At 51.5% G+C, this 27,922-nt stretch overlaps 1 protein-coding gene across 2 annotated transcripts in view; it reads left to right on the plus strand.

Annotated features, from left to right (window-relative positions):
- The window catches only part of ARID1A (AT-rich interaction domain 1A), a 55,142-nt gene that overhangs the window by 23,418 nt on the left and 3,802 nt on the right, over positions 1-27,922 (plus strand). Inside the window, exons 4-18 of one of the 2 annotated variants that reach the window (XM_048326875.1) lie at positions 570-683; positions 14,783-15,023; positions 15,355-15,444; positions 16,109-16,276; positions 16,970-17,285; positions 18,592-18,737; positions 18,819-18,928; positions 19,542-19,748; positions 20,224-20,431; positions 23,969-24,101; positions 24,422-24,594; positions 24,751-24,901; positions 25,028-25,159; positions 25,239-25,335; positions 27,036-27,900. In XM_048326875.1, the coding sequence (XP_048182832.1) occupies positions 570-683; positions 14,783-15,023; positions 15,355-15,444; positions 16,109-16,276; positions 16,970-17,285; positions 18,592-18,737; positions 18,819-18,928; positions 19,542-19,748; positions 20,224-20,431; positions 23,969-24,101; positions 24,422-24,594; positions 24,751-24,901; positions 25,028-25,159; positions 25,239-25,335; positions 27,036-27,900 (3,151 nt within the window). Of the gene's footprint in view, positions 1-569; positions 684-14,782; positions 15,024-15,354; positions 15,445-16,108; positions 16,277-16,969; positions 17,286-18,591; positions 18,738-18,818; positions 18,929-19,538; positions 19,749-20,223; positions 20,432-23,968; positions 24,102-24,421; positions 24,595-24,750; positions 24,902-25,027; positions 25,160-25,238; positions 25,336-27,035; positions 27,901-27,922 lie in introns of both variants that reach the window. The other variant, XM_048326874.1, reaches the window with a different exon arrangement.

The raw sequence follows: 27,922 nt of genomic DNA on the forward strand, positions 1-27,922 counted from the left end.
GGAATGGTTTTCATGCTGCTCTCTAGGGGTTCTCCAGGTGCTCCCAGAGGTCCTTGGTTTAGCACAGTTTGCAGAGCCACACGTGGAGGGTAAGGGAAGAGTTTGCTCTTAAGTGTAAAACTTGGCTTTGGGGAGGAGAAACAAAGCTGGCTGGGAGCTTTCAGCAAACGCTGCAACGCATCCAGGGCAGCTTTTGAGAAGTGGAAAGTTTTACTTGACTTGCCTCGTTTGTGTAACGAGGTACTTGGAGCGAGGGTGAGATGGTGAAGGTGATGAAGCAGAGCGGGCAGATCCAGGACAGGCTGCGATCTCTGGGATCTGCGATAAGGGAAAGCTGAGAATGGCTGTTCTGTCATGGCCTGAGACCTGTACTCCCAGCTCCGAGCAGCAGCTGGGCAGTGTTTGTGTGTGCTGGCTTTGAGTCCTGGCTCTCACCTCCTGTTTTGGGCAAATGTCACCAAGGGGACATAAATCTTCCACAATGTGAGAACATCCCAGAGTCATTCCAACAGAGGCTTCATTGTATTCCCATTTGTGATTTTTTTTGTGTGTGTTTCTTGATGTTTCAGGAGTTATCTCAAGACTCATTTGGGTCCCAGGCATCCTCTGCTCCCTCAATGGCTTCCAGTAAAGGGCAAGAAGACATGAACTTGAATCTTCAGTCCAGACCTTCCAGCCTGCCGGTGAGTGGGGCCTGGGCCGAGGGCAATCAGGAGCACAGCAGGAGAAATGAGCACTGGTAGTATTCCACGTGGAAATGGGAATGGTGGAGGCTGCCTGTGCTTTTTACTAAGTCATTAGCTTCTGGCTTCCCACTGGAGATTGAATGTAATTTACAAAAGTAATGGATTTGAGAGGAAAGTTTAACCCTGAGTGCTCTGGTCTGCAGGTTCTACCTAGAGCAGTTCATTCTGTGAGCTCTCTGTGTGCCATGTCTGAGGTACCTGACTGCTGTCAGAACAGGCCCTGACCTCCAGGGAAAATCCTCATTTTTGCCTTATTTTCCTGTTCCTTGTCCAACTGTGACACTGGTGGTTGGCACTGGAGCACCACTGCCTTTCTGTCTCATTGGATCCTTATGCTGCTGATTTAAGCTTCTCAGATCCAGTCTGACTGAACAGTTGATGGAAAAGACAAATTGATTGGTACCTGGAGTGAGGAAGATCAGTCCCATGTAGCTCCTTCCTTGGCAGATGGAGAATTATATTTTCTTTGGCATCCTAAATCTGCTTGCTGGATGTGCAGTGACCAGTTGGGGATGAGGTTAGTGCCCAGTGTTCCAGCAGGTGTTGGGCCAGAGTAGTTTAATTTTGTGTTCAAACATCAAGAAAGCAGAAAAAGATTGAAAGTTTAGGTTAGTTTGCGCAAGCTGGTCTGTGCCTCTGGCTTGGAAGAAAAGTTTGGAGCTGCTGAGTTCTGATTTTGCTGGTAACTTTTGTTCTAACCAGTAGGAAGTGAGTGAGCTTTTATTTTTTTCTTTAGCCACTGGCTAAGTCAGTGCTGGGAGCTGCAGCTGGATTGGCCAGAGGAGTGAGCTGTGTGTAGAACTGAGTTATTTTTGCTCCCAGCAATGAGAACAGCTTTGTTATGAGCCCCTTGAAATAATGCCTTCGGATCGTGGGTACAAATTGTCACCCAAAATACAAAGTGATTCTGGTTCTGACCACCTAATGGGAGTAGTTGTGGGTTGTTGCTTTTTTCTTTCCTCCTCTTTTTTTTTTTTTTTTTTTTTTTTTTCCCCTTTTGGACCCTGATTACAAAGATTTAATTTGTTCTGAGGCCTGGGGAAGAAAAAATCTTTTTAAATAGCATGTTTCTTTCCACTCTGCCTCTCCACAAGTTCTTCCATGTGACCCATCTTCTGGCAAGCAGCACAGGAGAAGTGAAGCCACTGAAGTAATTGAAGAAATTGCTGCAGCTCAGAACGGTGGGAAGTCCTTTCAGAGGCACTGCTGATGGAGCCTTCCTGAATCCTACTGATCCCTCTGACTCGGATTATAGGCATTAGTAACTAGGCTTTGCAGAAGTGGCTCCTTCTCAGCACCAAGTGGGAGTTTGTTTTATACCTTGTGGTTAAATATATTTGGCCCTTTTCAAGTTGTCCCTTCTCCCGAAGGGAGTCTAAGAAAAGAAATCCATCTCAGCTGCAAGAGTGGAGGAACCTAGAAACAAGGGAATATCTGGTTTTCCTGGCTTTACCACCAAATAATTTGCATTTAAGAAATCAAGCAGTCTTTAGCTTACCCAACCCTGGTGTGGTTTTGGCCTTTTCTCTTCCTTAGCAGGCAAAAAATTAAAAAAAGGAGACTCCCTTGCACCTCTTTCATAATTCCTTGTTGTCTCGTTGGGATCCTGTAGGGCAAGAGCAGCACCAGCTGAGAAAGGCCTCAGACAGGGATGCTGTGGGGTGTTGAAAGGCAGGATCTTTGGGATGCTGGCAGCCAACTTCTTGTTTCAGTTTGCAGTGATCAATCTCCTGCACGGAGTTTGGCCTGGGGATGCTCAGGAACACAAGAGCTCCATGGAAGGGCACTATCAATTTCTTTTTATCTTCCTGATATTGCTCAGTCTGTCTAGTTGAGAAAGTTTTATCCTGCTCAGGAGGATTCCCAGATCCCTGTTTTGCCATTATGGATGACTTAGAGGAGCAGAGTTTGTTTGTGGGCTTTTAATTTTGTTACGGAGTCCTGAGCCCTTTCCCAAGCCTGGGTGGTGGTGGGTGGGTGGAATAGCTCACTGGGTATCCTGGAATTGGGGCAAAGCATGCCATGCATCATCTTCAATTAAACACAGATCAGCCCCAGCAGGAAAAGGAGATTCCTGCTTTTTAGGTTCTTGAGAGGTGTTAAATTTGTGTACTCGGTCCTGGGCCTTTACACGTTGATGTTGTGCATCAGTGTTCATGTTGGAATTCGAAGCAATAAAGGGGGAATATTTCTTTGGCTGATCCATCACCCTTTCAGGAGCTGCTGATCTCCTGGCAGGGACACTGTCAAGTTGTTCAGCTCCTGTGGCTTTTTTGGGATCTGCCTGAGGAATGTCCTATGGATCGTTCTGGGTGGGGCCTTCAGGATCCCTTTCCAGTCAGGATTGTTGTGTCATTAACTGAACTTTTCTCCTGAGCTAACCGGGGCTCCCTGGTGCCTTTTAAAGAGCTCTGCATCCCTGTGAGTGTCCTGGCTGCTCTCCCTTCCTGTAGCAGGCAAGGTGAGGAATTTCTCTGTAAAATTCACTGCTTCCCAAGGGAATCTACATCACGATTGCAGCCAAACTAAACTTAGATTGCAATTGCACAGGAGAAGTGAAGTGTAGTCTTTTGTGTCTGGGTGTAATAGAGGAATAGTAATCCTTGGGATAAATCTGTTTCTCCCAGGAGATTCCCAAGTTTCTTCTCCTTAGCAAAATTTCTTCCTGGAGAGTCGTATCCAGTTTATTCAGTGCCTTTAACTTTTGAGTCTTGGATTTTGAGGCTGAAGGAGTCAAAAATTTCCAGGTAATAACTTCCTTCTGTGCAGCCATGGAAGCTGCTGGTAGCAGCTCTGGGGGAAGCAAATTGGTTGTTGGAACATCCATTTGGGTGTGGATTGCAGATCAGCTCTGCTGCAGAGTTCTTTGGAGTTCAGGGTTTGTTGGGAGGGATTTTCTCCATTATGGAACATGGGACAGGTTTTACCTTGTCCCAGTCTCTGTCTCATGGGCTGCCTTGAAGGAGTTCCTGATGTCTTTGGGGTGGATGTGGAGCATGAGGCAGTGGCTCCCACCAGGCTGTTCATCCCTCCCCAGCCACAGAAGCTGGCATCTCTGCTGTTTGAGCTTCCAGGTTGGCCCCAAAAGGCATTTATAAACAGGAGGATGGATTCTGGCAGGGTTTTGGAGGTCCTGACACAGCAAGGTTATGTTTGAATTTTTGTGGCAGCAAACTGGGCAGTTGGGGCAAAAGCTTTGGAATTCCCACCCCAGAATGTCCTTAGTTTGGTCAGTGTACAGTGAGCCTGAGGGAGAAACTCCCTCCCTGTTCTGGGCAGTTTATTTTCATCTTGTTGTAGAGTGGGAATAGTTTTAACCTCAGTATTTTGCTATTTTGCACTATTGGGAAACTATTTTGTTTATTCAGTGATGTCTCACTTTGGTTCATCTCTGAATTTTGATCTGAAAAGTGTCTTATCAATGGCAGAAAGGATTACAACCAGCTGAAAACGTTCCTGATCCATGTTTAACTTCTGGTTGTGGATTCTGGCCTTGGGTCTTTGCAGTGTGGATTTAAGAAACTTTGGTTTTGTTGGGTGGGGAGAGGAATGAGGCTGCAGAGCTTTGGCAGAAGAATCTTGTCAGTGAATGTCCCCAGCAGCTGTGGGGTGGTTTTGGTTTGATTATCTCTCCCTGAGTCAAGCAGTTACTGCGTTTGGACACTGGAGGTTGTCAGGAAGCACTGCTTGGATTTTCCATTCTTTCCAACTGGTCATTTCAGCTGCTCTGGGAGTGCTTGAAGTGGAATAAAGTTGAGCTCTGTCAGCTGCGTCCCCTGACCTGGAAATAATCAATGCAACAGGCTGAAATGCAGCAAAAAACTGTCAGAGCTGCCATGGAGGGAGGGGAGGCAGCCTGTTTCCTTAAAATTTCACTTTAAAATGAATAATTTTGACAACTTTTTCAGGGGGCAGGGAAAAAGAACCTTTTATAGTTGAATCTGCTGGTCACTTCAAACCTTTTTTTTTTTTTTTTTCCCCCTCTCCTTTTTTCTCTTTCCATATGGGACTTCCTGCTTCTGTTTGGTTTGTATTTGGCCTTTTGAGCTTGTCTTATTGCTTGCCTTAGGAGAGGGATTAGCAGTGTGTGCATTTCAAAGCAGGGCAGCACAGTGGATATGCAGATAAAGCCACCAGCACCCCGAGGCTTCCCCCAGGAGCACCTGAAGCACTGGCAGTGCAGATCCCTGCATTCCAGTTTGTGCCGATCCGAAGGTTTTTATCCCAAGCTGTGGTGGTAGCGGGAGTTAGAAATGTGTTGTTCCTTGTTCAGTGCTCCTCTGCCCGAGGTTTTCTTGTTGTGTGACTGTGCCCACCATCTCTGCATGGTTCCTTGAGAAGGTTGTGCCTTTTTTTTCCCAAGTGTTTATATTTTGTTAACTGTGCAGAGTGTGGAATGCTGCTCAGAGCCACCCTGACCTTCCAGCCGCTCCGCTGACACCTTTCACACCTCGGACCTGCCCCAGGGCAGCTTTGCTGTGTGTCCATGTGGCAATTCTCTCCTCCCACCCCTTTCTCAGGGTTTGAAGGGAGCTAATCCCACCCTGTGCCGGGGGGAACTCCCCACCCCGGGAGCTCGTCCCCTTCTCCGCACCGAGCATCCATCCCCTGGGAGCCGCTGCCGGAGCCGCGGGAGCTGCGCTGTGCTCGATGCCGGGCTCGTTTCCTGTTTCTATTCTGGTCGAGAGCAGCTCAGCTCAGCTTCCTGCCTGCGCCTCGCTCACATTCCCCAAACCCCAGCCCTTCCCTCGCCTCGCAGCGCTGCCAGGGCCAGACCCCGCAGGAAGCGGAGCCGAGGACCCAGCGCGGGGCCGGAGCTCCCCCAGCCCAGGACGGGCTCTGGTTCGTTCAGGCCCAGCCACGGTGGTGAGGCAGGTCAGTGCTGGAGCAGGAAATTGCTGCAGGGTGACCAGTTCTGGTCTGGGATCCCGGGCAGTGCTCCGTGCTCTGCCACACGTGTCCCTGCGCTGCCGCAGGATCCAGAGCCGCTCCTGCGCCAGAGCTGCCGTGGAGGGCGACCCTCTGCTCTCCGAGCAGCTCGTGGGGTAGGGCAGGGAAATCAGGCTTTCACTTCCTTTTTGCTGCTGACTTGGCGCCATTGGAGACCCTTTAAAAGGTGTGGAAGCCTCTTGTGAGTCTGATGTTGGATGTTTGATCCTCCTCCTCTGCCCTTTCCTTCGCAGCTGAGCCCTGCCAGAGGGTGAACCCACCGTGCTGGGAGGGAGGGGCTCTGTTGGTGTGACCTTCCTCTGCTTCGTGGAGCAGTTGCAGGGATAACTGAGGGTGTTTAACCCTGTGGTGCTTTAAACACCACCACACCTGAACTCTCTCTCCACAGGAATCATTACCCTCTTACTGTGCTTCTGGCACGCTGGATTGACTTGTCTTGGAGACATGTGGGATCATAAATGCCATGGGGAAAACTCCTTCCACATGGTGCCCACGTGTGGGGCATGGCAGGGGCCCAAGGCTCAGCTGCTCCCATGGGCTGGGATGGGTCCACATGCCGGGATCCCAAACCAGTCCTGGTAATGGGAGGAGCTGTATGATTGGCTTTTATTACGATTTTGAATCTGTAAAGTAGAAGCCTCTATTTAAGGAAATAAAAAAAAAGATTTAATTTCCTGAACTGACAAGAAGTGACATCTCCAGGAATGGACTGTTCTGGCGCCCTGACCCCGAGGGCAGCACCGGGCCCACGTCAGCGCCTGGCCTGGGCCAGGTTTCCATGGATATGTTACCATTTCCCGTGCCTGCTCACCACTCTGAGCCAGGAGAGAGGAGCAGTTCCTTGATTCTCTCCAAAGGTGTCTCCAGTCTCCCCATCCCACCCGGAGCAGCACCCCCAGGCCTGGGGTGGCACTGCAGACAGCTCTGGATGGAAATGGTTTCTCTGGAGATGCCCCAGTGCCAAGGGGCCGTCGCTGCCTTCCCACAGGTACCACGGAGTTTGGGAAGGAGCTGCCAGATCCTACAATCAGCCCAGGATCACAAAATGGGTTGGGTTGGAAGGGACCCTAAAGATCATCCAGTTCCACCCCCCTGCCATGGCCAGGGACACCTTCCAGGGAAAGGACCACGGGATTCACCACGCTTGCAAATGCCTGAGACCTTAGAAATCTTGTTCCATCCTAAAATCTTTCTCCTGCTTTTTTAGAAAATGGTCCCGTCACTGTTAATTGTTTCAGAGGCTGATGAGAATACTGAAAGCTGATTTATCTTAAAATCCAAAGTACTGTCTGAGCAGGGGCCTTTTTATTTTTGTAATAATTTCAGCCTCCTGCCTTTGCTGCTTCCCTTTGCCCACCCTGGCTGGCGTGGTTGGCACGGTGGCACAATCACATGCTGGGATGACTAAATGCTTTGGAGTCTCGTTGTGTGGAACATGAGCCTGGAAAGCGCCTTCCAGAGAAGCTGGGGAATGGGAATATCCTCCTGGCTGGCAGTGGAAGGGGGACTTCCTGCCTCCTCCATGATTCTGTGTTTTGTGTGAGCTGGAATTTGTCTTCAGACTTGGATGAGGAGACCTAAAGTCCTGCAGAAGGAAAACAAAAGCTCTTTGAATAAACAGGTCTGTCAGCTGGGGCCTGCACTCATTTCCCTCCTGCAGCTGCCTTTTCCAAAACCAGCCTTTCCCATTGACGGGATCGACTTGTAGATCCCTGCATCCCCACAACGTCAGAAATCCCGTGAGAGCATCCTCTGGTGCTGCTGCCGTGTTGCTTTGTCCTGTGCCCAGGATCCTCCTGCCTCTTTCCTGCAGCTCGTTTTGGGGTCAGTGTTGCTGTAGGAGCTGGAGGTTTCACCTTTCGTGTGGCAGCACTGCTGGATGGACGGGACAGCTTCTGGGACAGCTGGAGTGACACCGCTCTGTCCGGGAAAATTCCGCAGTTCCCTGCTGCCTTGGATGTTTGATGTTGTACCAATGTTTATCTAAAGCTGGGAGTATTTTTCATCAGATGAGCAGCCCCCAAAGGGTTAAATGGAAACTCTTGTGTGGGGTTTGGCTTTTGCATCTCCCAGGGTCCTGCGGAGGAGCCCAGCACTCTCCGGGCGGGAATGCTGCCCTTCCACATGGCGGGTTCTCCCTCCAGCGACATCTTGTTCTGTGGATGAATCATGTTACTCCTTCTCTACTTTGTGCTGCAACTACAGCTCTGAATCTCTGCTCTCCAAAGACTGAGGAGATGAGATTTGTTCGTCTGCTCCATGCTTGGAGGGGGAGGAAAGTCCCCTCGCCCTCCCTTTTTTTTTAAATTTATTTTATTTTATTTTATTTTACTTTGTTTTATTTTATTTGGAGGGGGAAGAGAAGGAGGGGTGGCACAGGGTAGGAGCAGGAGATGTGATTAAAGCTCCTGCCGAGGAGATCTGTGGGAGTGGAGTATCGACCTCTGAAAAATCAATGGCTGCTGCGGTAGCAGCGCCGGCTGTTCCGCAAGGCTCCCGGTGCAGGAATGTGGCAGAGCCAGCAGCACTTCCCTCTGTCCTCCTCCCTGCTCCATTCTGTGCCTGCTCTCTGCCAGCCGACCAGACTCACCTAGATTTACTGAGCTGGATTAGAACAGCAGCTTATTTTTGCAATCAGAGTAAAATTTCTCGTGTGGCACCGAGCCCCTCCTCCTGCCAGCCTCCTCTCCGAAGGCTCCCTTCCCTGCAGTGCAGCTCGAGCCAGCAGCTTCTCCCAGTTTGTCTGGAGCCAGCCTGGAAGAATGAGCTTTTCAGCTTCTTTTTTGAGCAAGGAAACTGCACGAATCTCTCTGGCATGTTCCAGTCCCCATCTTAGGTTTGTAATTGTCAGCGCTGCTGCCTGAGAGGAGCTAAAACTCCTTGGAAGGGAAGGGAATATGGACTCTGTAGCAGAGGCTGAAGCCTTGCTGCTGTTACCTCACTGGTGTTTGTTTTAGTGGGCAGGTGTTTTCCCCTTGAAGTAGTAAAGTCTGGCACTTCCTTCCTCTCCCTAAGGACTGCGGGGATGAGTGAGTGGCACGTGAGGACTCCCAGGTCCTTATGGCACACTCAGTTTGGTACCAGGATCTTGATGTTTTTTCTCTTGCTGAACTCAAGAACTGTCTGATTTCTAGTTGCCCGCACGTCATCATCATGCTCAGATCAGAGGTTGAGCTTCCAGGGATGTATCTGAGGGGCCAATCCCAGTGACTTCATTGCAAATAAATCCCTTTGTTCCTTCTGACTGCTGGTCTTATCCCGTTTGGAAGGAGGACCTAAGAGAAGGGGGAAGGCCATGAATTCACAGAGCTTTTCCTAAAGCATGGAAATGCAGTGTGCAGCCCGTGCTGGTGTGACAGTGAGCTTCCTTCTGAGCATTCCCAGTTTCTTACGCCAGGAAAAAGTTATCCTTCCTTGTTGAACTAAAACCGGGCTCCTCAGCTCCTCGGAGAGTGGTGGGCAAGAGCCACGTGGCAGTGGAGGAAGCCGAGCCTGGCCAGGGGTCACCGACTCGTGTTGCTGGGCTTTGGATGTATTTGATTCGTCTTCAGTCATCCTGGGAATGTGGATGGACGTATTTCCCACACAAATACGAGCATAAAATCAGGGGCAGGTAAACTGGCAGCTTCAAAATCCGTGGTTTTAGTTTCTCTCCCACTCCTCCCAAAGTATGACGGGACAGAGCACTCAGGGACAGAGGGTGACCAGGGTCTTCCACTTGCAGGGTCTCCAGAAAGGTTCTGGACATGGTGAGAGGTTTTATGGGAAAGACACGCTGCACGTGTCCTTCCTCCTCCCCTTTGTGTCTTGTCCAGCCCATCCTCACACCAGGAATGCTCCAGAAGGTGCTTTTGGTGCTGGAAAGATGGACTCGCGTTCCTCTCCACAGTAACTGGTGGTAGAAGAGCAGAGCAAGGGGAATGATGGTCATCCCTGGTCCGAGTTGTGTGTTTTTGGGATAGGACAGGACTTGGAAGATCTCTGTTCTGACTCTTGATTTGTCAGCTTTGGAGACACTGGATGATAAATCTCTCTGGATGAAAAGTAGCAACTGGGTTTCCACTGGAGCTGAACTTGGTCCTAAGCTCCAGCTTCTGGTTTCTGCTGGGGGAGCAACCTGCAAGGGGCACAGCAGGAAGGCACTGGGGCTGCAGGGCCTCCAGAGCCTTCTGTCACTGTGGGCGTGCTTGAATGGAGCATGGGGAAGTCTCCAGGAGAGAGTGTTTTGTGGAGCATGAGATGCAGGATTCAGTTGTCTGTGCTGCCAAAGGAGGAACAAGTCTATCCATGTCCCTAAAATAGCAGGGAGATCCTGCCAGTCAGCTGTGTGATTGTTGTGATGGAGAGGATTGAGGTATTTTGGGTGTGGAAATAAAGGGGAAGAAAAGGACAAGCTTGTGATTTTTAAATGTTGGTAGTTCTTGAGTAAGTGGAAAAGCAACTGCACAGAAAAAGGAGCTTGTAATAGAAAGTGAGTATTTCAATTAGAAGGAAGGAAGAGGCTTTTTCCCTTTCAGAAAGAACTGGAGAGTAAATTTAGCCATTGTTCTCTGGTCTTGCTTGTGAGCATCTTATGGAAACAACTGGCCTTACAGAATTTATAAGCTCCACCGCATGCTCATCTCAGACCATAATTTCCTTGAGTACTGTCTGGTGACCCGATCGTGCGGAGATCATTCCCTCTTCCCACGTGGAAGGACCGAGGCTGGGGATGGGCAGGGGAGGCTGCAGTCCCTGCTCAGAAATTCCATTTGCTTTCTGGTCAGTCTTCCTGCTCTTCCAGATCAGGGGGAGGGGCCGACACCGAGCCTTGAGTCTCTCTGCTCCTCTGGGATTTTGTTACCTTGATCTTAAGTATTTCTCGTTGTTTCATCTCTCTTGTTTGTTTAACAAATGAGCTGTGTCAGAGAGAGGGGTGGTGGTTCCTGCTGCCAGATAAAAGAATCCCGGCTGCTTCCAGCACAAGCCACTCGGCTCCTTGTGCTGGTCATGCCAGGACTTGCAACCCTTTCCCTGCGAGGGATGAACTCCCCTGCCCCCTCCTCTGGGTACCAAATCGTGTGAGTTCAGGCATGGTTTTGTTGTGGTGTGAAAAGGAGGCGTTGGGGCCGAGTCCCTGTTTGTCAGCAGCACCGACAGCCCCGCGCTGGCACCGGCCAGGCTCGGGCATCCAATCGCAGCTGGAACCGCTCTCGTTCCAGGGTCCCCGTGGGCTTCCGCTATCAGGTCACATCCCAAAATAACACTGGGCAGTATTTCAAGTGAAGAAACTCAGGCTTTGGGGCTGCAGCCAGCCTGGAGTGTGAGATTCTGTGTGAAATAGTTGGAATCCCTCCAGCGTTTTTGATCTGCATGGCAGATGAGCAATAAAATGCATAAAAAACACATTGGAAACACGTGAGGAAATTCTCCAGACCCTGACGTTTCCTTGAGTTGGCAGAGTTGCTGCTGCCGAGCCTCACCTCCTGTCTTGGCTCCCTGGCTGTGCTGGCGGGAGCAGGGAAGGGGAGAGCCCTTCTCCCGCTGCTGCCGTGGCTTTCCAGGTCTCCTCCTGATGCTCCGTGGGAGGCAAATAAAACCTCCCAGGCCCTCTGCTCTTGGGCTTCGTCCAGAACCCACTGACGGCAGCAGGTCTCCATTATTTCCAGGAGGTTTTATTGTTTTTAAAGGCTTCTCTGCTACGGCTGCCCTGAAAACAACCTGTAGGGAGATGCAGGGATTTCCTTTTCCCCTGGTTTGGGGGTATCAGAGCTGGAGGTGTCCTTTAGGTTTAATTAACCCACGGTGCCTTGGTGCTTGACGTCTCGAGAGAGAATTTGATGGGAGGAAACCAGCTCCCCACTGGTGAGCTGCTGGGGCTCACCCATTCCAGTCCGTGTTTTCTCCTTCCCCTTGCAGGAGTTTCCCTTCTGAGCAGCTCAGTCCTGCTGAATAACACACTCAGAAAATGCTGCTGTGCTGGCAGAACCCTTCTTTGCTGGGAAATGACTTTATTGCTGGAATTCATAAAATTTACGTATCTTTGGAGGTGAAAGTCGCTTCAGGAGTTACTTGATTTTCATGGTCCTGTTTCAACTCATGTCCCAACAGCCAGGAAAGGGGGATGTGTAGTTCACTTTTAACTCATTTAAACTGATAATCTGGGAGCCTGATTAACAGCTAAAGCGCTGCTCTTCCTCTGGGGGTCCCTCACGTTGTGTCAGCAATGCAGAGGGGCCCCGCTCACAGCGGCAAAGCCACCCATACCCACCTGCTTAATTAAACCTGGATGTTTTTAAGTGACTTGGGTACCAAAGCCTGGATCCACAGGCAAGATTGAAGACATGAGCTCTGGAGATTGTTACCTAGTTCTTAGGAGTTAATTTATTAGGAGAATATTAGAACTATTACCTAGTTCTTAGGAGTTAATTTTCAAACTGTTTTTAACATTACTTTGTTTTATGTCTCGCAGATATTTTCGTGTCTGGCACTACCAAGCCTTGCCCTCTTAGGCTGCCCAGTTCATGTAGAATATTGCCCAGGCCATGGGGCAGTGACCTCTGCACATCCCGAGGTCCCTCCATCCAAAACCTTCTCTCTTGCCCTTGGAGAAGCGCTTACCCCCAGATAAAGGAAGGAAGCTCACATTTCACCCTGCACACTTTGTCTGTAGCTGTTCTTTCATGCCAGTGTTTGTCTCAGGTGCACATTTTTAATGTGGGTTTTTTTTTTTCCTTTGAGCCTGAAAGCCCCTCATCTCTGCAGCCCAGGCACTGCCCCTCTGCTCTCCAGGTTTAACTGCTCTGGAATTCTGTACCACAGAAGCTCCTGGTGGTGTGGATTTTAAAGCTGGAAATGGGTTTGGCCTCCAACTTCATTTCAGCGATGAGGAAAAACAGTGTTTGGATGCACTTGGTGATTCAAACTGAAACTACCTTCATATATTGAAGGGACATGCCAGTATTTCCGTCCAGTTGTAGGCTGGACTGAACTGGTTCCTGGCTGGACATTCTGATCCCTTAATTGGCTCTGGGGGGAGTCTCTTTGTGTGTCTTGTATCAGTGGCTGCAGTTGGGTGCAGTAAGTCTCAAGGAGAGGAGTGTTTTGCTCTTGATTGTTTATGTTGGTTGATGTTTTTTAATGCAAAATGTTGGAAATAATGTCTCTTTACTCCCACTTCAGATGGTTTCCGCAGTAGGAATGTGGGATTTGTCAAAGTTGTCCAGGGAAAAACACCCAAATAGCTGCAGAGAGGAGCAATGCTTTTGATGTTACAATGGGAAAGTAGTGAAAATTGTGAGAGATCTCAGACACTATTTTTAGGCTTTTTCTGCAGTTTTTTAGCTTTCATTGAAATAAAACAAAGCTTTTTTTTTTCCCCCCCCCTCAGGAAGATAATACTTGAGCAGTAAGCAAATATACCTCAGAGACTGTGGTGCAGGAAATGAGCTCTTCAACAGGAGCAGTAATGGAAGGGGAGGGAGGACAGGCTCTGCACTAAATCATCCCACCAAGTGTCTGGGCTCTGCAGCTCCAATGTGACATTTGCCAGCATTTGTTAGAAGCATTTTGATCAAATTCCATTAAAACAGAGGCAATTGGCCTACTGTAGCAGCTGAACGTGGTGCTGATGCCCAGCTCTGCCCTCTGTCCTCCTGAATGCCCCTGTCCCACGGGGGTGATGAGGTGGTTGGGTGTCACCTGTGTTGGCTTTTATTCCTCCATGACTCCACTTCTTCTCCATGACTTCTGCTCCCTGGATGTGCTGTCAGAGCCTTTCCACATCCCCTAGCAGGCAGGTGTTAGGAGTGAGGGCTCCTGCTTCCCAAGGCTGATGAGTTGCAGTATCTGGTGTCCCAGGTCCTTCTGCACTGCCAGAGCTGGGAAAACATTCCCTGAACTGCTGCTGAACCAGGAATTGTGCCGTCAGTGTAAATGAAACCAGGGTGTCCAGGTGATTTATCAGCTGGCTTGGCCTTTCTCCATGGGGTTTAAATGAGGTTGGCGCTGCTCGTGCTGCTCCGCTGAATTCTGTGCAGGGAAAATGACCTGGGATTCCCTCAGGGCTCACCCAGAACCCTTCTGATTCAGAGCTGATTGCTCTGGAAGACTTAGGAAGAGTGAGTGAAGTCCTGGTAAGCTTTGGCCTCCACTTCTTCACCTGCTGTGATCCTTTGAACCTCTGGCAGAGATTTTATCTAATCCCTGGAATAGTTACAACTTCCCAGCTTTCTGTTCAAATACGCTGCCACTTCCTCTGGCTTGGGCTCTCCCTGACTCATTCACTGCAGGCCAAGCCTGAACAGCTGATGCACCTTGTTATCAACCAGCCGGCACAATTGGGCACGTTGGATCTGCACATCAACTCCTTGGAATTATCCCCATTTTCACACTTGCCAGCTGGTTTTTGATGCTGTCGCTTTGCTGCTGTGGCAATTGGAGGTTTCAGCTCTCTTAGGCTTTTTGTGCTTTTCTTCTCCAAGGTGAATACATGCAGGAGGAAGGGTGTTTTCTAGCCTTGCCTTCGAGAAAAGCCAAACTTTACAGGTTGATGCAGTAACTGCTAATTTTTGCTGTCTTTGAAGAAAGGGAAGTGGGAACCCTGAAGAGTATTTTATGGTTTTCTTTTAAATCTCTGTTTAGTTTGTTTTTATCCATCTCAAGTGAGTAGTTTCCCAGCTCATAGGAGGTTTATGAATTAATTATGGTGAGGCAGGAGTTTTCTGTCTTTCAGAGGCTGAGCCACGTTTCCCTTCCAAGCCACGATCACATGGACTGTCTCCTGTGTTTGCAGTTTTACGTCTGCTGTTGATGCATTCTTTAACTTCCCACCTCCAAACTGAATTAAAAGGAGCAAGTAGGAGAATTAGCCAGTTGTTTGGGCCATCAGCAAACCAGCTCAGGAGCTCCTGGGTTCAGACTGGCAGCAGGATAAGACACGTCTGGCAGTTGCCTCAGTCTGCAGCAGCCTTTGGTACCAAGAGTAAACAGAGTTCACTGACTCCTGTGTGCAACATGCCCAGGGACAAATGCTCTTTCTGAGTGGTGTGGGAGGGAGCAGCCTCACAGCTCTGCGTCTTTGGCTGATGTGTTTCTGTGCCCTGCAGGACCTGTCTGGTTCCATAGATGACCTGCCCATGGGGACCGAAGGAGCCCTGAGCCCTGGAGTAAGCACATCAGGGATTTCCAGCAGCCAAGGAGAGCAGAGTAACCCAGCTCAGTCTCCTTTCTCGCCACATACCTCTCCTCACCTGCCAGGCATCAGAGGACCCTCCCCCTCCCCAGTTGGATCTCCAGCCAGCGTTGCTCAGTCCCGCTCCGGTCCCCTCTCACCTGCTGCAGTCCCAGGTAACCCCACACCTCCCGGGCTCTGCCAGGGCTGGACTGGGGTGCCCGGTGGGGAGGAACTGCCCAGTGTCAGCACTGTGTGGTTACTGAGGCCCTGTGAGCCCGTTTGTTTGGGAGAGATGTCTGCAGCTTTCCAGGGATGGGTGGGATGCTGGTAAACCAGCAGTGCCATTGTCCACGCTGCCCGATGTGACCACTTGCTGTTGTTGTTCCTCGCTGTGGCCAGCATCCCCTTGGCCTGGGGTTGTTTGGGGTTCTGGGATGTGATTCTGCTGCCTGCTGGCTCTGTGGCGAGCAGCTGGTGAGGATCTCTCTCCTTTTTGTGGCACAGGCAATCAGATGCCTCCCCGCCCACCCAGTGGCCAGTCAGACACAATCCTGCACCCCTCCATGAACCAGTCGAGCATCGCGCAGGACCGAGGTGGGTCACGCCAGCTGGATGTGGTTATTTAAATTACCTGGCCTGGGGATACGGCTTCTGTGGGAGAGAGCACTGAAAGGCTGCCCCAGGATTACAGGCTGAAGTGTTGAGGCACCTTGCAGTAAATTCAGCTGCTGGTGGCTGTTTGTCCTCTAAATGTTCCATCCAAGCTGGTGCTTTGGCTTGTAAGATGTTTTCTCTGTCTTCTTAACGTGCTTTCCTGTGCATGTTCTTGCCCATGACTTTAAGCTTCAAAACAGGGGGTGCTCACAACAATATTGTGTGCCTTTCCCCTCTGAGAGAGTAAGATTTTGGGGGGAAAAATGCATGTAAAATTTCAGCTCTCCTGGCTGAAGGTATGGAGTTGTCACCCTGAGAAAACAAACAAGCAAACAAAAACCAAGAACAAGAAGCCCCAAGGATTTGCAGAGCTGTACTGGCTTCTGCTGTGACACTAAGGAGGTTTTTTTCCTTGGCTTAAACAGGAAATTGGATCTGTTATCTGCTCAGATAACACTGGCTCCTTAATGCAACCACTAAAATGTGTCCAGGCTGTTGCTGGAGGATTTTGTCCGTGCTGGGGGTTGTTGTTTCCTGGAACACGTGTGTGCAGTGGCTGCTCTGGATGCTTCGCACTAACGATGTGCTCACTCCTGGTGTGCAGGGTACATGCAGAGGAACCCCCAGATGCCCCAGTACAGCTCCCCCCAGCCCGGCTCAGCCTTATCCCCCCGGCAGTCCTCGGGAGCACAGATGCACGCCGGCATGGGGCCCTACCAGCAGAACTCCATGGGAAGCTACGGACCCCAGGGCGGGCAGTACGGACCTCAAGGTGGGAACTGAGCCAGCAAAGGCCTCTCTCTATCCTGATATGTCTTGTTGGGGGCCCAGGCTGCCCAGAGAAGATGTGGCTGCCCCATCCCTGGAAGTGTTCAAGGCCGGGTTGGAGCGACCTGGGGTGGTGGAAGGTGTCCCTGCCCATGGGATGATCTTCAAGGTCCCTTCCAAACCATTCCGTGATAAATGTTTTGATTTGTCCCCTCTTAATGTGTGGGTGATACCAACCAGAGCTTTGCTTCTGTTGAGGCTGATGGAATGTGTTGCTTTCAGGGATAGTTGTACTTCTAAAAGTAGGATTCTTCCTCCTTATTTAGAAGTAAGCAGGTTGTGCATCCCATGTAAGAGTGACAAAGGGATGGCTCTCTTCGGAGAGGACGATGATGAAGTGTTGCCTGTTTTGGGAAGGGTTGATGTGGGATTTTCCATCCTCTCCTGGGCCATTTAGCTCTCCGTGCTGGGTTGAGGTTTGGGAGAGTTTCAGGCAGCTTCTGAATCGATGTTGTTACTTGGCTGTGTCAAAACACATTTTACGTGGCTTATATCCAAGTACTTTGACTTTGTGTTGAGGTGTGAACACTCCCCCTCATCTCTGTTAGTGATCTTTAAATATTTGCTGATAGAAGATTTTTATGGTGATTCATAAACTTAACTGGTTCAATGATGTTGTCTTCCCCTCTTTCCCCAGGAGGTTACCCCAGGCAGCCAAACTACAACGCCATGTCCAACGCCAACTACCCCAGCCCAGGCATGGGGAGCAGCATGAACCCCATGGGGGCCGGGAGCCAGATGCACGGGCAGAGCGGAGTGCCCCCGTACAGCGGCATCCCCCCGGGCAGGATGGGCCACGCCGCCATGGGCAACCGGCCCTACGGCCCCAACATGGCCAACATGCCCCCCCAGGTGGGCAGCGGGATGTGCCCCCCGCCCGCCGGCATGAACCGCAAGGCGCAGGAGGCCGCGGCCGCCGCCATGCACGCTGCTGCCAACTCCATCCAGAACAGGTAGGGAGGCAGAGGCCCTGCCCGCTGCCACAGGGCTGCGTGGAGTAACCCGTGCTCGGGGAGATGCTCAGAGGGGCTTCCGGGAAGGTTTGTCCTTCTTGGAGGTTTGGTTCTCAAAGGAAGCGAGTGAAGGCTGGAGGAGCTGGGTGTTGGGATGCTCAGAGCAGCTGTGGCTGCTCCATCCCTGGAAGAGTCTGAGGCCAGGTTGGATGGGGCTTGGAGCAACCTGGGATAGTGGAAAGCGTCCCTGCCCATGGCAGGAGTACAACAGGGGATGATCTTTAGGGTCTGTCCAACCCAAAGCATTCCAGGATTCTCTGCATCATTTATGACATACTTAGGGAATTTTTAAATCTTCATCGGTGAAATTATTTAACTCTGAGATCCCTTCAGTTGTTTTTGCATTTTGCTTTCTGGTCTTCTCTGTTCCCTGGGTGACTTGGAGATGCTGCCCCGGTGCTGCAGCCCCTAAATCCAGCAGCCACCCAGCTGTGTGTGTGATCCAAGGCATTGCTTGTCCAGTGTGAGGAACTTCTTCCTTTTAGGGCCTTGATGAGCAGCTGTGGGAAAGGAGCTGGAATTCAGCTCTGAACTCTGCACTATTTTCTGTGGTTGTTTTTTCCTTTATTGCCCATTTCAGAAGAGGTGTGTGTGGCCTACCAGAATGCCGTGGGAGCCATGAACGTGCTCATAAGTTGGGTTCCCCCAGAACTGGTGGATATATTTGTTGTCTGACTGGACACTGTGCTCTTTATCCTCACCCAAGGGCTGCTCCTGCAACCTCCTGCTTTTACCTGTGGCTGCCAAGGGGTCCAGTTCTCAAACCCCAATAAAGGCACCCGTGCCTGTCCCTTTGAGGAAGAAGTTTGAGCCACAGCTGTGTGGGAGGTTTGCAATACATGGGAAATAATGCTTCCAACCCAGGGCATTCCATGATTCTAAACCCTGCATTCTCACTTCACTGCCCAGGGCTGCAGAGTCTGCAGGTTAAAGGCAATTTGACAACTGAAATGAGGCTCAGTTTGTGGATGTAGGAGAACAAGGTGAAGGGTGAAAATGTTCACAACTCAACTCCCACTTTCCAGAGGGTTTGCATCCCCTTTTCTCTTGAGAATGTGACTTGGGCTCTGGGTACTGAGCTCTACAAGAGCACCTGATCTCTGTTCTTCTCTTGGAAAAATGATTTGGGGCAAGCCACTTCTGCATGTCCTTTTTAGGTTTCTTTAGCAAAGCTGCTTCCTCAGAAGGCAAGATCCTAATGCTTAATATGTGGAGTAAGTGTCTGTTTCCTCCTTGCCTCCTCTAGGCCTCCTGGTTATCCCAATATGAATCAGGGGGGAATGATGGGCACTGGACCTCCTTATGGGCAGGGAATTAACAGCATGGCTGGCATGATAAACCCCCAGGGCCCACCCTACCCCATGGGGGGGAACATGGCCAACAACTCTGCAGGTAAGCCAGAGCTTTAGGATTTTATTGATTGCATTGCACTGGAAGGAAAATCAGTGTTAAAAGATTCCTTTAACTTCCCAGGGATGGCAGCAAGCCCTGAAATGATGGGACTCGGGGATGTCAAATTAACACCTGCAACTAAAATGAACAACAAGGCAGATGGGACGCCCAAAGCAGAATCCAAGTCAAAGGTAAAATGTTTGGGGTTTTGTTTTTATTGATTCCCATCCTCTTCAGCATCCAGGGAAATAAAGCCATGTGTTGTATATTCACTTGGATTGAACAGTGTGAGAAATGGAGGGGAGTGTTTCCCAGTCCTATGGGAGTCATGGATTTCGTTTGGAAAACAAATTCAGTATTAGGAATTATCACCTGCCACAGTGAAACTGCCAAAAGCAGCGTAAACAAACCTGAGTTTGTTGGTGGAGTGGGCCTGGAGCGAGTCAGCTCTCAGCTGGGACGTGGTAACTAAAGTGCTGCAGTTGTTTCACAAACAAACCTCTTACTAATCCTGTATTAAAGCCAGAAGAGGGAGGCAAACAAGTTCTTCAGGGAGTGTTTTTCTTTGCATTGCTGCTACCAGTTTCAAAAGAACCACCAAAAAAGCAGTTTCTGAGCCCGTGGTCTCCTCCTTTGCTACCTGAAGGAAAACAAATGCTCTGCAGGTTTGATCCCTGTGCCAGCAGCAAGAAGATCCAGGAGATCTCTCACTTCTGCTCCTGTGTTCTGGCATCTGCCTCCTCGGACGTGGAGGAGCTGCTGTTGTGCCGCTCAGTCCTGATCTCTCTTTCCTTCTCCTAGAAGTCCAGTTCCTCTACTACAACCAACGAGAAGATCACCAAGCTGTACGAGCTGGGTGGGGAGCCCGAGAGGAAGCTGTGGGTGGATCGTTACCTGGCCTTTACCGAGGAGAAGGCCATGGGCATGACCAACCTGCCGGCCGTGGGCAGGAAGCCCCTGGACCTGTACAGGCTCTACATCTCTGTCAAGGAGATCGGGGGATTGACTCAGGTCAGTGGCCCCAGCCGGGGACAGAGCTGCCCACAGCACAAAAGTCAGCTTTGTGGTCAGATGTAAGCCATGAATTTCCATTTAGCCCCGTTTTATTTCTGTTTTATTTCTGTAAATAAAACCCAGCGCCCTTTAAGTGAGCCAGATGTCTGCTCTCCCTTTGTCTGGGTGAGAACAGTCTGTGGCCAGATCCAATTCAAGCCCTTTTTCTCTGCTTTGTCCAGTGCAAAGATTGGTGACACTGTCTTTGTCTTTGCATCTGGCTGTCAGCTGACCTCGTGACTAATTTGATTTGCAGTCTGTCCCTGTAAGTCTGAAAAGTTTTCTGTAGGTGAAGAAGGGACTTCAGTAGTTTCGGGGTAGCTTTGCTTAGCCCTCACTGCATCCTTTGTGTGAGCTGGGAAGGGTTGATTTCTCCTCTTGGAGGAGGTACAGTCGGGATTTGGAGTTTAGAGCCTCTTGTTTGGTTGTGCAGGTCAACAAAAACAAGAAGTGGCGTGAGCTGGCCACCAACCTGAACGTGGGCACGTCGAGCAGCGCAGCCAGCTCCCTGAAGAAGCAGTACATCCAGTGTCTCTACGCCTTCGAGTGCAAGATCGAGAGGGGCGAGGACCCCCCTCCAGACATCTTTGCAGCTGCTGATTCAAAGAAGTCCCAGACCAAGATCCAACCTCCATCTCCAGGTGAGTCCAGACCCTGCTTTGAGGTGTGCAGTGGATGTGTGAGCTGGAGGCTCTCTGGCACTGCACACCCCATGTGCTGAGAGCCAGGCTGGTCCGAGCTGCCATAAAAGCCCCACCTGTTCCCTGCTTGTGTAGAACAAAAATACTTTGGAAATGTGGGAGTGGGCAAGACTGGGAGTAACCTGAGCCTCCTGGGATAGTTCAGCTTTTGTGTGTCCAACCTCTGAACTAAGCTTGAGAAAAAGGAAAACCTAAAAATACACACACACACACACACCTCTCTGCTTGCTGCTGCATCTCTGCCTGGTGAGAGTCTGGTGGAGAGAGAGCTCTGGAGTTTCCCTGCAAGGTGATTCCAACAGCAGCCCTTGTTGCTGCTCCTTTTTGGGAACCCACTGCAAAAGCTGTGCTGGTTTGAACTATGCCAGTGATACCTGTTGGGAGAAAAGGCTGAATGTGGGTGTGCACTCCTCTTCCCCAGGAATTCCTGCTCTCAGCCCTCAGCAGGAGCCAGGGAGGACCTTCTGAGGCTTTGTGCACAGAGCACTGGAGGCCTACGACAAGTTGGGTGCTTTAGGAATCAAGGCCTTTAAAACAAACCTTCGTTGTTGTTTCAGATTTGATGGGATGCTCCTGTTTCTGAATATTTAAGCATAATGCTCAATTCAGATTTGTTAAACAAAAAAAGAAAAGACATCCAGGCCAGCCATGCACGTCGTACTCTTTGGTCTTTGCAAAGTCTGATCCTTTCTGTCTCATTTGCATTGAGTTCATTGCTTGAATTGCTGCTGAATTTGCCAACTCTTCTTTAAGCTTGAGTTTTCCAGTTTGTCTTATAACTAAAAAACTTCAGATGCTTTTTCTGGTCAGGAGCCTGCTCATGTAGGTGAAATAAAAACTTGGTCTGCTTTGAAGTTCCTATAATGTTTGCAAAAAAATGCCTTTTTGGTTCTGAAACCTGGCACCATCTTTGTCTGGCTCCTGAGGAGTGGAATAATGAACCTCTTTTGAGTGCAGTGCAGTTGTGTCCCAGCCCTGCCGAACCCTCCAGTGACAGTGGGCTTGTCCCAGTGCTCTGTTGGGCACCACATTTCTCTCTCCTTTCAGCTACAGGGGTTTTTTTAAAGAACTAAATCATGTCTTAGGTCAGGAAACCTGTCCCAGTGGAGCTTCAGCCCTGGTGTGTTGTGCAAGATAAAGGAACTTCTGTGCCATTAGACTGAACCTCTGTCCAAGGCGGTGTCTGAGTTCTGCTTGATCTAGGCCACAAATCCAGCCCCACTTTCTCTCCAAAACCTCTTTCTTGCCCCCCTGAGGCAGTGCAACAAACATGTTGAGAGCATTTGGGGTTTATTTGGAGAGAGCTGAGACTTTTCGGAAGCCGCTTCAGGCTTGCTGTAGCTCTAGGTGTGTGTCAGAGTGGATTAGGGGCTGCATCAGTTTTTGTTTTGTTTTAGCTCATGTGGTATTTGTGAAGGGCCTGGCGCTGCCATCTGGGCTGAGCTCCTGCTTCAGCACATCAGCAGAAGGAATTTTCAGGGCTCATATCCCAAACTCTGCACGTTTGGGTCCTGCTGTGAGAGGGCTGTGCTGTATTTCCAGTTTAAACCCTTCTCTCAACTCGCCTTGCTCCAGACTCCCACAACTGGGAATGTGCAGAGGCAGCACTGAAGCCTGGCTGGTGGCTCTGATCCTTTATGCTGAATCACTCAGCGTGTCCCTGCTCCTCTTTCACTTTCCTTTTCTTCCTCTCTGTGCTCCCCTGGATCAGCAGGGCCTGGGGTTGTGGGGCAGGACAGAAATTCCTCTGTCAGCCCTAGGGCAGTGTAGAGTCCTGGTGGATGCTGCTCTTCCAGGGCCCAGTGTCCTCCAGGCCCCACACAGTCCCATCCCCCAAGGAATCACCTGGATGAGAATCAATTCCCTGTTTGGAAGCCTGTGGACAGCAGTGGGACATTTTGAATCATTTCATCATTTGACTGAAGGGCTCTGCTCTCCCACAGACGTGGTTTGCCCTCCTTGCAGACTTCACAACCTGTTGGCCTTGGCTTGCTCTTCATTCCAGCCTGTTCTGCCAAATTAACTCCTGCAGAACTTTGGGAATGGTGAGGACTGCACCGTGCCATTCTCCATTAACCACTTCCTGAGGCTGCAGAGGTGGAGCTCCTGCTGCCAGAGCTCTTCCATGCAGTGTCCATCACACCCCTCAAAACACCGAGTGTTCCAGAGATCTTGGCCAGGGGGAACTGGGAATTCCCTCAGGGGCACTCGGAGTTCCCTGAGAGCCTCGCAGGTTCCCTCTCCTCTCGCAGAGTCCCCGGGGAGGCGCCTTGAGTTTGAATTCCCAGAGCGTGGAACTGGCCCCGCGCCAGCTCCGTGTGAATTTGTGAGTGGGAGGGACGGCGGGAGGTGGGGACAAACACCAAATGGCAGCGACGCAGGGAATGTCTCGGGGCCTCTTCCTGCCGCTGCCAGCAGTGAATTCCTGGGGGAAGCAGCGGGGCTGGGCTGCCTGGGAGGGTCTGTGAATGAAACTCCCCCGGAGCTCCCGCTGCCCTTCCTCCTCCCGAGACCTCCCCGGGCCAGAGGGAGTCGCAGAGCAGAGGACAGGGTGCCAGGAAGGTGGGGTGTAAACAAACATGCCCTGGACGTGACCTCGGAGGATTTTAATGAATAGCTGAAATGACTCATCAAGCAGCAGGGCTGAAGCTGAGGGATATCGGGTGCTGGGGACGGGAACTAATGGAAACATTAATTAAAGAGTTCAGCTCTTGCCAGCTGCGAGGAGCGGCTGAACCTGAGCTGACACTGTCACAGCGATCCCGGGCCAGGGGAGAGCTCCTGGAGCTGCTGGCACAGCTGGATTACACACGGGGGCTTTGGCCAAAGCTCAGCGGAGCAGAAAGCAGCGTCCAGAGGCTGGGACTTGCAGGAAACCTGCTGGACGGGTTTTGTCCTCCAGTGAAAGATCCGGCATCGCTGGCATTCCCTGTTCCAGGAATCCTTGGGAGTGGTGCTTGAATTACCCTGCGTGAATGCACTGCTCTGGAAGGGCAGAGCAGGCAGAGGAGCCTCGTTCAGAGCTACTTGGTGGCTTCAGCTGAGGTTTCCATCACTGGGGAGATCCTGAGACTCCCAGGACAGGGTTCAGATCCCCACCCTCGTGGCTGGAAGGGATGTGAAGGTGACAGGCGCAGCAGTGGTTGTCACTTGGCAGGAAGCCCCGTGTTCCTGCCACGTGGTGCACTCCAGAGCATCAGCCTCCGATAGGGTAACTTGGGAAGCACCGCAGAGTGCCGTGGTGTGGAAAAGGGAACGAGGTTCAGATGAGCAGAGACACAACCTCTCAGCTTTAAGTTCTTCTGGGGAACCTGGCCCAGCCTGCCGTTGAACTGTTGAGCTCCTTGTGCTTTTTGGAGCATATTTCATCTGTCTCTCCCTCAAAGGACTCTCTGTTCTCGAGGCTGATGTTCTGGGAGGTTCAGCGTTGCATCCCTTGGGTGCAAAGCTGCTCAGCCCACGCTCCTCCTCTTGCAGCGGGTTCAGGCTCCATGCAGGGCCCTCAGACACCTCAGTCCACCAGCAGCTCCATGGCAGAAGGAGGAGACTTGAAGCCACCAACTCCAGCGTCGACGCCACACAGTCAGATGCCCCCTTTGCCAGGCATCAGGTATGGAACCACTGCTGGGGTGGGGTCACCTCTGGGTCATTGCTGCAGATGCTGGGGACTTGGGTGCCTGTTTTGGTGGGACTCCATCGCTTTGCTCCTTCCTTCGTGGCTCACAGCAACATTGTGTGTGAATATTCTTCAGTTTGGGGGTTGGGTCTGAGGACGGCGTTGTGGAAGGCAAGTTCCTCTTGACCCTGGAGGAGCAGGACTGTGGCCCTTGGAGGGGATGGCAACACCTGAGAGGGAGCATGTGAGGAAGAGCATCCTGAGGAGCATTGTGGACCTCTGTAATGTCGTCTTTGTGGGTTTTTCTGTAACAGGAGTAACTCCGTGGGCCTTCAGGATGCCTTTGCAGATGGCAGTGATCCTACGTTCCAGAAACGGAACTCCATGACTCCAAATCCAGGGTACCAGCCCAGCATGAATACCTCTGACATGATGGGTCGCATGTCTTACGAGCCAAATAAAGATCCTTACAGCAGTATGAGGAAAGGTGAGGGATCATCTGCTCCTGGAGTCCTCATCCCTGTCTGGCTGTGTGCTGGAACGTGCTGCAGGACACGCCCTGCTCACCCCTCCTCCCCAGAACATCAGAAGTCTTTTCCTAAGGCAGAGCTGGGTGTGTTCACTGGTTCTTTCTCTCTTCCAGCTCCAGGAAGCGATCCCTTCATGTCCTCAGGGCAGGGCCCCAACAGTGGGATGGGTGACCCTTACAACCGTGCTGCCGGCCCCGGGATGGGGAACATGGCCATGGGCCAGCGGCAGCACTACTCCTACGGAGCCCCCTACGACAGGGTCAGGTGGGTGCTGCCCCGGGGAGCCCTCAGGGATGGTCACGTCTCCTCGCTGCCACGACTCCGCCGATCACCCTTTTCCACTGAGGGATCCTAAGTGGACCTGGGGTTTTTTTCTCCGTTTCCTCACAGGACGGAGCCCGGGATGGGACCTGAGGGCAACCTGGGCAGCGGAACCCCGCAGCCCAGCATCCTGCCCTCCACGCCCGAGTCGGGGATGTACTCGCCCAGCCGCTACCCCCAGCAGCAGCAGCAGCAGCAGAGGTCTGTGCCAGGGGCTGCTGTCCCCACCGAGGGCTCTGGGCCTGTGACAGTGACACTAACACATCTCTCTCTTCTCCAGACATGATTCCTATGGCAATCAATTCTCCACTCAAGGCACATCCTCGGGCAGCCCCTTCCCCAGCCAGCAAACCACCATGTATCAGCAGCAGCAGCAGGTGGGTGATCCCAGAGCTCCTGATTTGCCCAACTGAGAGTTGTATCTGTGCCATTTGTGAAGAGAGGAAGATGGAAACTCTGGGCTGTACATTTGCATTATGAATGTGAAGAATTAGGTACCTCGTCACAGAATCACACAGTGGCTTGGGTGAAGAGACCTTAAAGCCCATCCAGTGCTATGGGCAGGGCAGGGACACCTTCCACTGTCCAGGGTGCTCCAGGCCTGTCCAACCTGATCTTATACAGGAGACTTCTTTTCCCATTTGCAAACAGTTTAAAGAAGTTTTAAGCAATGTTCTCAGTGCTGTGTTAACAAAACAGTGTTCTGAGAAGGGAGGTTGTGTGGTTTGCACACTATGCTCAGACAGCAGAAGATCAGGAAGCTTGACTGGGCTTCTCTGTCCCGCTGGAACTTTCTGAATCCCATCCTGTTTCTGTAACACTTTTGGTCTAAGTGTTGACTTTCTTTGGAGTAAGTCCTGGATCTTTCAGGAGAGCTGTTTCGGGTGGATTGTTCTGCATAAACCAGGGGATTTTTTTGGTCTTTCCCTTTCTCATCCTGCAGCCAGAGGCTTCAGACTCCGTTGCCCTGCTGCCTCCTCCTCCTCGCTGTTCCCAAACCCATCAGGTTTGTTTCAGGACAGTTTGAATGAACGCGTATCCCTTTCCATAATTCTCACGTATGACTTGCTCTTTGTATCCATGCCAGGACCCATAATGTTTTCCTGATAATTTTAAGTCCTATGGTTTAGGAGAGTGTAGAGAGGGCACTCAGTGAGCTGCGCTAAGAATAATTCCAACTGCTCTGCAGTTTGGCTCTGCAACCAGAGCCACGGGGCTCAGAGCCAAGAGTTCGAGTTACTCTGGAACTTGTCATCTTTGAAGCCCTAGAGCTCCATCTGAAGCCAGTCATGACCGTGGAGTGTCTGAATAGCCTCCACAGCAGCTACAGCTCAGACCTTGGAGGCAAGAGAGATCCTGGATTTTAATTTGGTCTCAGCAATTGGCTGTTTTCTCTGTTTGCACTTAAAAGAATCAGGGGTGAGAAGCCTTCTTGCTCCTTTCGGCGACGTGTTTTGAAATCCACAGGAAAGGAAGACGCAAAAAGTACAACAGTTTTTAATGCATTTTGTCTGATGCTTCAGCAGAAACCTGTGAAATGTGAGAGAAATGGGGTCTGATAAAATTCCTGGATGTGGAAGGAAGCAAGTGCCAGTGTCTGGTCTGGTTTGTGGTGAATGCAGAGCAGAGCTGAGAGAGGGAAGTCCTTTCTGTGGGCAGACTCCTGCCCCCAAGGCATCCCTGTAGAATCCACAGGGAAACTCCCCAGGCAGCCGCAAGGAATTGGCCTTGGCTGGTGAAATGGAACCACTGCTCCAACTTTCACATCGGATACGGCCAGCAAGGAGACAGAGCCTCTCCCTGGCCGTGCCGTGGGGCAGATCCTCTGGCTCTGGGGACTCTGCCCAGAGGTTTGGCTTGTCTGTTTCGTGGAATTGTTGGGGTTGGAAAAGACCTCTGGGATCAATGAGTCCAACGTGTGACCAATCCCAGAGCGAAGCACCAAGTGCCATGTTCGGGCACTTCTTGGATAACTCCAGCGATGGTGATTCCACCACCTCCCTGTGCAGCCCCTTCCAGCGAAACAATCCTGAATTCCCACTCAGCTCACCGTGTCCTTGCCTTTCTCTCCCCGCAGAACTACAAGCGGCCGATGGACGGCAGCTACGGCCTCCCGGCCAAGCGGCACGAGGGGGAGCTGTACAACGTTCCCTACAGCTCGGGGCAGGGCCAGCCCCAGCAGCAGCTGCCCCCGGCCCAGCCGCAGCAGCCCAGCCAGCAGCCGCCGGCGCAGCCCTCGCCGCAGCAGGACCTGTACAACCAGTACGGCAGCACCTACCCCGCCGAGCGCCGCGCCGGCCAGAGCCAGTTCCCCTTCCAGTTCGGCAGGGACCGGGTCTCGGCTCCCCCCGGCTCCGGCGCCCAGCAGAACATCCCCCCCCAGATGATGGGGGGGCCCATCCAGCCGGCCCCGGAGGGTCCCCAGCAAGGGGCCCTGTGGCAGGGCCGGAACGAGCTGGGCTACGGCAGTTACCCCAACCGGCAGAGCTCGGGCGCGGCGCCCCAGGGCCCCGCCTACCACGGGGTCACTCGAACAGATGAAATCCTGCATTCAGACCAGAGGGTCAACCACGAGGGACCATGGCCTTCCCATGGGAACCGGCAACCTCCCTACGGCCCCTCCGCCCCCGTGCCCCCCATGACCAGGCCCCCCCAGTCCAACTACCAGACCCCCCCCAGCATGCAGAATCACATTCCTCAGGTATCCAGCCCAGCACCTCTGCCCAGACCTCTGGAGAACCGCACTTCTCCCAGTAAATCTCCGTTCCTGCACTCGGGGATGAAGATGCAGAAGGCAGGGCCGCCCGTGCCTGCCTCACACATCACACCAGCAGCTGTCCAGCCCCCCATGATCCGACGGGACATCACCTTCCCGCCGGGCTCGGTAGAAGCCACGCAACCTGTGCTGAAGCAGAGGAGGCGGCTGACAGCAAAAGATATCGGTAAGAGGAACCTCCTACCTTT

This window comes from Corvus hawaiiensis, chromosome 23, assembly GCF_020740725.1.
Source record: "Corvus hawaiiensis isolate bCorHaw1 chromosome 23, bCorHaw1.pri.cur, whole genome shotgun sequence".
Classification (NCBI taxonomy): domain Eukaryota; kingdom Metazoa; phylum Chordata; class Aves; order Passeriformes; family Corvidae; genus Corvus; species Corvus hawaiiensis.